This window comes from Cyprinodon tularosa, unplaced genomic scaffold (assembly GCF_016077235.1).
Source record: "Cyprinodon tularosa strain WSP-4 unplaced genomic scaffold, ASM1607723v1 ctg89, whole genome shotgun sequence".
Taxonomy (NCBI): Eukaryota; Metazoa; Chordata; class Actinopteri; order Cyprinodontiformes; family Cyprinodontidae; genus Cyprinodon; species Cyprinodon tularosa.
Genome location: NW_024039662.1, coordinates 844,881 through 852,421, shown reverse-complemented (window position 1 = coordinate 852,421; position 7,541 = coordinate 844,881). Strand labels below are relative to the sequence as shown.

Sequence of the window (7,541 nt, the reverse complement as noted above, 5' to 3'; positions counted from 1 at the left end):
GTTCACAGCTAATGAAAACAGTTTCTTTGAAAATATCAATGTTACAAAAGATAAAGTCTGGATGAAGAAATGTCCTGCTGGAAGGTTGTCCATGATCAGTTCACGGCTGAGGCCTCCTCTATGAATTACTGCATCAATGAAAGGTTGCAGGGGCTTTTTTTTTGTAATTGTTACCTGTTCTGTTTAGAAATTCAATCAGCATCTTCATAAACTTTGTCAGCAGAGGGATGGATTGGTTTTCTGAATGTCCTGTTGGACGACTTAAAAAATGCCATGGACCAACACCAGCAGATGACATGGTTCCAGTCTTCACTCGCCAAGGAAACTCTTAGGATCCATCCATCCATCCATCCATCCATCCATCCATCCATCCATCCATCCATCCATCCACTCATCCAGGGTCAGGTAACAGTGGTAGCAGCTTCGGTAGGGAGACCCAGATGTCCCTCTCCCCAGCCACTTTGGCCAGCTCCTCCGGAGGAATCCCAAAGCTTTCCTAGGCCAGTTAAGAAACATAGTCCCTCCAGCGTGTCCTGGGTCTCCTGGTGGGACATGCTCTGAACACCTCACCAGGAGACATCCTAACCAGATGCCTTTGCCACCTCAACTGGCTCCTCTCGACGTGGAGGAGCAGTTGCTCTACTCCGAGTCCTCCCAGGATGACTGAGCTTCTCACCCTATCTCTAAGGGAGAGCCCAGACACACTATGGAGAAATCTCCTTTCGGCTGCTTACATCCGGGACCTCATTCTTTCAACCATGACCCAAAGCTCATGACCATGGATGACAGTATGAAGCTGCAGTCCATCGCCTGCAAATCCTTCAACAGATTTTGCTCCCCAATCTAACCAAGATGGCTGTTTTTGCATCTTTCCATTCAACTTTTCGTGCCACGCCTTTTTCCCCTCTAGTTAGGACACTGAACAACCCCATTAGCAGTAACCTTTCTTGACAAGGTTGAATGTCTATTAAACTCACTGCTGTCCTTCCAGTGGTTTTTATATCAGTGTTTTAAAAAATAAACAAACAATATGTAATTATTTACTTAAACATTTAAATTTGTTCTTTTCTTTAGTTGGCATGTAATTAAAATGTATTTAATGATTATTGAGAGAGCAAAACTGAGTCTTTGCAGAACTTTTTATTTACAAAATATTTCATATTTAAAGATTGCATCTTATAAGGTATATCATCCTTCCATGTACTCTTAATTTACCTCTTTCAGCGACAACAGCAGAACCCCTAAACTGTAAATCTCAACAAGGGGACGTAAAGCAGAGCTGACACATCTGCCGTCCTGTCCTCCTCCTGTCTCACCTCATCTCATCCTGTCAGATCCCCCTCCATGTTTCATCTCTTCCTGACGTCTCCTGCTATCCTCAGCAGTTTGGCACCTCAGCAGAGACGGTTTCACGCCTCTCTTATCACCTCTGGGCTTTCCTATACATCTCTGATCACTGCCGAGCATGCACGCACACAAAAGCACACATCTGATCCCTATTTTGCTTCCAAAAGCAGAGGAGTTTTACAATTTACATCACCAAAACAACATATTTACATTTACACATATCAACGTCCATGACCTTTGGCTTTGCTGTAGATTTCTTTTGTGTGCTTTTTTTTTTTTAGCTATGATGCTTCATTGTTGTGCATAATGTTCATCATAGGGTTGATTGAAGTTAGTGGTCTGAGGGCGAGGAATGGTGTAGTCCTTGTTGGGGTCGATTTCCTGAAAGACAGGCAACCTCTGGGTAAACAGTGTTTTCATTATGTTTATTACTTTGCTCAGTAGCTGTAATAATCTGCAGAGGGAGGAACTGTGGAGGATGTTTGATAAAAGCTCACCGTCAAGGAGAAGCCAGACTCGTAGGGGGATCGCAGCGCTGGCTCAGCTCTCCTGCCTGAGGGGGAGACATGATGCAGTTTGGGAAGAATCAGGTCAGCGTTTGCAGTTCATCATTGGCAGAAACAGTCAAACCTGACCTGAATCAAACTTTGCTCCATTTCTCTTACTTTTATTGGTAAATACATGTATTTCCTGCAGTCATTTATGTGCTATATTGACTGCAAAATAACCCTTTTCTTTTAGTGTTTCTAGAAAACATCCTTAAATCAGAAATGCTTTCACAGATTGGGGAATTTCTAAACAGGGCTATAACTGGCTGAGGACTGAAAACTACTTTTTCCCTCAGCAGGTCTGAATGAGTTCCAATAAATAAACCAGTTATTCTGTCAACCTCTGAATTAATCACAGCTCTGGAAGATTTATTGGTTCAAGTTATTTCATTTTGTCAGCTTGTTTCTGTTAGAACAGAATGCTATTGCAAGTTTTAGTCACAGTAAACCCCTTATATGTTTAAAGGTGGTTTTAAACCCATGGAAATCAAAATGATCAAAAGGACACAGAAATCTGGGAGGATTTGCATAATTTTAACAAATTAACAGCAAACTAAGAAGATAATCACTTCATGTATCTTGCTTAGCTCAGGCTGTGGAGGCGGGACTGAAGATTAATCATATGTAGCTCCTACCTTAAAGTTTACAGAATATCAGCTGATTTAATTACAACAAAAATGTTTTGCTTATTGTGTTTTCCTCATTTATCAGATTCTATTCAATTCAGTTTATTTATATAGCATTAATTCACAACAGGTCATCTCAAGGCAGTTTACAGTTCAACCAGATCATACAGTCAAATTGATTCAAAGTTTTCTATCTAAGGAGAACCAGCTGGTTGCATCGACTCATTGACTCAAATACAATCCCTCACACTAAGCATGCTTGTAGCGACAGTGGAGAGGAAAAACTCCCTTTTAGCAGGAAGAAACCTCCAGCAGAACCAGGCTCAGTGTGAGCGGCCATCTGCCGAGGCCGACTGGGGTTCAAGAAGGCAAAAAAGATTTTAAAAAAGCAACAGTAAAAGGCGGCCCCATCCAGGAAACCCACAGCCAGGCAGACAAGCTCTGAGCCAACTCCCATGACTCAAAGTCAGAGAAACAGCACTACACTGAAAAACAGGCTGATCTCCAACATATATAAACAAAGGTGTTGATGGCAGCTGATATTTCTCTCCAGGATGGTGTCGCAGCCAAACGTTCTAACATTCAAGGGTTGGAGATAATGTTGTTGCTTTAGTTAAGGGTTTCTTTTGGTACAAATTCAATAAACTTTAATCCACGATGTTGAGTTTAATAATAGAATTACACATACCGTAGATGATCATCTTCCCACCTTCTTTGTTTTTAGGGCAACAAAGTCAATCGGACCAAATTCAGATCCACATTTCTTAGATTTTCAAGCAATTAAAAAAGGATCTTGCTCTATTTTGTATTTATGTTTTACGGTATGTTGTTCTGTCACATAAAATCCCAGTAAAATATGTTAAGTTCGTAACAGAGACAAAGTTTTAGAAGTTTGAAGACTTTAGCAGGTTGCTATACTGAAAATGTTGTTCAGTCTTAAGTTAGTTTCAAAAACTTCTCTCTATAAAAAAAAAAAACAGAAATCTGTTTTCTTCCACCTTACATCAAACAGCAAAGACTATGTTTTATTTAAACAATTTGTTTTCAATTTTAGTCTTCCAAGTGAACTGTTTAATGTAATAGTTGCATTTAAAAAATTAGTACTTTTACTATTAAAGGAATATGTGAGTTTTACTTTTTATGAATGCCATTTATCTTATTTAATTCATATGCAATAGGTCATTAAAATTTTGTTAAAGATTAAGATTAAGGTAAAAACACCTTCAGTGCATGTGGTGTGCAGAATTGAGTGGTTTCCGGTTTAGAAAATCTATGGAGTTTTATTGCTGCGTGCTGAACAGACAGAGAACCGATCATGTTTCCATCTCACCTCTCCTGTTCTCGCTATCGCTCTCGTAGCTTCCGTTTTCCTTCCCTTCCTTCTGGCTTCCCAGTCCAGGGATGTCTGCATTGGGGTGAGTCCAGCCTGCAAAGCTCAGAGGAACCTCCTGGGCTGTAGCCTCCCCTCTGCAGAACAGGGCAACCTGGGAGATGCCGTGCCCTAAAAGTAACACCCAGCCATTTGTTACCAAGGCGATGCTCAGCACAGGGTCATCCCAGACTGGCTGTTTGTTCACCTCCTCGTTTCCCCTAGTGAGCATTGCGATCCACACCACCCATATGCAGGCGGAAAGCACCAGGGTGACGCAGAGCGCGACTGCTTGCGGCTTCCACTGCTGGTTGGTGGGGCCCGTGTAGCTGTAGGTGTACGTGAAGCAGGAGCGGCACAGGATTTTCAGGGACAGGATTAGACTGATCAATAAGAGGCACAGCACATAGATCTGCAGCATGGCAAACTCCGCCTGGCTGTACTCGCAGGGGTTCTTGTCCCGAACCAGGACGATGATGAGCCACTGTGTAGAGATGATAACCTGCACGACGAAGAGCCCCAAGGCCACGCCTGGTTCCCCCCAGCTTCGGGCGGCTGCAAAACCCAGCATTGCAAGGCAGCGAGCCAGCAGGCAGGAGAAGGCCAGAGAGAAGAGCACCCCAAAGAGGAAGATCCTGGTGGGGCAGGTCTGGGGGTTGTGCTTGATGATGAAGGAGAAGGTGATGGCGAAGATGCCGGCTGTGGCAAACAGAAACATGGACATGGAGAGGACTGTTCCCCCGACTGTGCTGCCGCTGCGGTTCGGGGAAGATAGGAACCTGCACAGCGCCCAGAACAGCAGGCCTAAAAGAAGACCTATACTTAGCAGGAAGCCTGCAGAGGCCAGAGTCTCCAGAATGATCCCCCAGGCTGCCCGGCGATCACACAGGTAGCTATAGTCTGGATGGAGTCCATCTCCACAGCCTCGCACCTTCGGATAAGTGGCGTTTGAGGGAGTGGTTGGGCTGCTGGTGCTGTTGGTTTGGGTCTGGGATAGGCAGGCGAGAGGGGAATAGAGAAGGAACAGAATGGGGAGGAAAGAAGTGGGCTTTGTGGTTGAAAAAGCCATAATGACTTTACAATCCACAGTGGGGTTCAGCCTTAGTGGATAAACTCTCCCCTGATGTGGCAGCTTGTTCCTGCAACACAGAGAACCATCAGACACCAAAAGGCTGACGTGACATAACAGAGTCTGCAGCATAGAAGAGAGCAAAGAGGTTTCTCAGTCAAAGTGCAGGAACAGGGAGTGTGCAAACATGCCAGAACACAGCAGAAGGGTAAGCGAGCGCAGGACTAAAGCAGAATGGAGTGAAGGCTGAGCAGAAAGCAACAAATAAAGCAGCCAACAAATCCTCACAATTCAGAATCTTTCCTTTAGGAAAGACGTTATTAATCATAACTACGGATTATGTTGCTTTTGTTCTTAGGTGTCTACGTTAAAGGTTCTCCACACATTTGACCTCTAATATAGTTTAGGGAGTGCGTAATCTTGCACTGGGAAAACCACATAGCAATAAGTAAAAATTTCTTAAACTAAGTGTATTTACCCGTAATTTGAGTAGGTAAAGGAGACAGTTTGCCAGTGGAATGAATATTTTTACTCTTAAATAAGATAATTAGATAATATGCACTTAAAATAAAACAATGCAATTGTGTTTTCTTATTTTAAGTGTAAATTATCTTATTCCTTTGGCAACATGTCTCTTTTACATCCTCAATTCAAAAAAAGAAAAATTACTTATCTAGATTTCAAATTTTTCCATTTTTTACAGTGTTGTGATCTTTTCTACCGGAGTGCCTCAAGGCTCTGTTCTCGGACCCACGCTATTTTCCATCTGCATGATTCAAATCTCTTCTCATAGCTCTAATTTACACCCAGTTAAATCTACAAAAATATTTTCTTGTTCCTCTGCTTCCTCAACTTGATGAAACTAAAACATGTAAGTATTGAAATTAATCACTGTGATGATGATAAACCAGATATAATTATATTTGTTCATAGCAGGACCTGCTAGATGCCTGCTTCAGATCTGGGTAAAATTACAAGTCTTAAATGTTGTGATATTTATTAGTGATGTTTATCTTAGAGTGTAGTTTACTGATAAAGATAATCTTTAATTGAGGCTTTTATCAAAAGGTTATCATGTTTTAGTGCTCAACTTTAACAATTATGTAGAGATTTAGTTAAAAAATGTCTCCTTATCAATCTACTACAAAATACAGGAGCTTATCTGTAAACACCAAAAGATACCTGCCTCTATTTGTTTGCTCGCTGCCCATAAAAGAAACTTAAAGATTTTAAAGCTGGCCAATTCTGTTTAATAGATTTTTTCTGCTACATGTATGCATGTACTGTGCATACAAGGCTGGAACTGGAAGATGAGCAGTCCTGATATGCAGGTATAACTTCCGTCAGCTCAAAGTGGAGCCTTTGTTTCTCTGTCAGAGGATCAAAAATTATCTTTATGTCATTTTAATCCGAGGCAAATCTGAATTTTAGCCTGATGCTCGCCTTTTATTATCTACTCGTGTGAAACAAAGGTGGTAAAAATATTATTTCTGTATCCTGATGGAAGCTTGGAGAGTTTATTTCAACAGGAAATCTTTTTTTTTTGTTCAAGTTATTGTTAGTGTGCGGAAAATAACATCAGTAAATCAGCAGAGATAGATTCATGCTTTTATCTCATTCCAGACAAACAATAAACCTTTACTGAAGATCTCCTAAACTTCTTTTTTATTAAAGTGCTGAGAAGGGATTGCTGTTTAAATCATAAAACATTTGTAATAAAAAGACTCTTACCCTTTTGTTCCTCCAGATGCAGCTTTGAGCTCCTAAAAACCTAGAGTTGGGTGTGTAATTCCTCAGTGTGCAGCCATGCAGCTCTTATCTAGCCTGTGTGCTCATAGGTCTGCCAATTCCGAGTGAAACAAAGGTAGTGAGGTCATACAATTCCCGCTTGAAAGATTGTTTTCCCTTCACAGCAACAGAAAACAGAACGCTACACCCAGACTCATCCCTTCCTCTCTTACCTGCTCCGCTTTGGTCCCTCCCTCAGATTCCAGGTGTGCTCATGCATCTGAGAGCTGCGATGGCTGCAGAGTCCCACCTCTAGATCTGAATCCCATTTCCCGTCAGCATTTGCATCCCATTTGCTGATGGCGCTGGCACTCAATCTGGATTAACCAGAGAGTCTGAAGCGGGTGTCGAAATCAAACTCAGGAGGGTTTAGGAAATTACAGAGAGGAACGACTTTAAGGTGAGTCCGACTGACTCATCCCGATGTCACGGGGATACACAGCGTTGCCTGAGTTACTGGTGGATCACCAACACAACATTACAAATCAGTTAGCTTGCCTCGGGGTGAGTTGCACTACGTCTAGAGAACACTTTAAGACTGTTGTCTCTCACAGGTCCTTACAAAACACTGCAACTCATGCCTGTACAAGTACGGCAATCATACGCTCAGGGTGTGTTGCACTCAGTTTGAAGTCACTCTTTAATGCCAGAAAAGCATTTGGGAATGCTGGGAAATATCTGCTATTAGGTGAAAATATCAGTATCAGGGCATTCAGATGGTTAGACCTGAAACCATGGAGCCATCCAGGGTCACTTTCCCAACTGAGCTTCCTTTAAATGCCAAAGCATAGAAG

General features: G+C 42.1%; 1 protein-coding gene across 2 annotated transcripts; it reads right to left on the bottom strand.

The window, feature by feature from the left end:
- Positions 1 to 1,614: 1,614 nt before the first annotated feature.
- Positions 1,615 to 7,184, bottom strand: LOC119775706 (G-protein coupled receptor family C group 5 member D). Of its 2 annotated transcripts, XM_038273773.1 has the most exons (5): positions 6,921 to 7,184; positions 6,691 to 6,799; positions 3,852 to 5,029; positions 1,845 to 1,900; positions 1,615 to 1,728 (listed from the first exon to the last, which is right to left on the bottom strand). In XM_038273773.1, the coding sequence occupies exons 3-5, from the start codon at positions 4,957 to 4,959 to the stop codon at positions 1,639 to 1,641; spliced, it is 1,254 nt and encodes a 417-aa protein (XP_038129701.1). In that variant the 5' UTR covers positions 4,960 to 5,029; positions 6,691 to 6,799; positions 6,921 to 7,184; the 3' UTR covers positions 1,615 to 1,638. The 2 variants fall into 2 exon arrangements, with proteins under 2 accessions (XP_038129701.1, XP_038129700.1); XM_038273772.1 differs by lacking the exon at positions 6,921 to 7,184 and having other exon boundaries at positions 6,691 to 6,914.
- Positions 7,185 to 7,541: the final 357 nt, after the last annotated feature.

Coding starts and splice junctions, on each gene's coding strand:
- LOC119775706 (XM_038273773.1), bottom strand. CDS start 4,959: ATGGCTTTTTCAACCACAAAGCCCACTTCTTTCCTCCCCATTCTGTTC. Junction 1,901..3,851: donor CGATAGCGAGAACAGGAGAG/GTGAGATGGAAA, acceptor TCTCCCCCTCAG/GCAGGAGAGCTGAGCCAGCG. Junction 1,729..1,844: donor AGTCTGGCTTCTCCTTGACG/GTGAGCTTTTAT, acceptor CCTGTCTTTCAG/GAAATCGACCCCAACAAGGA.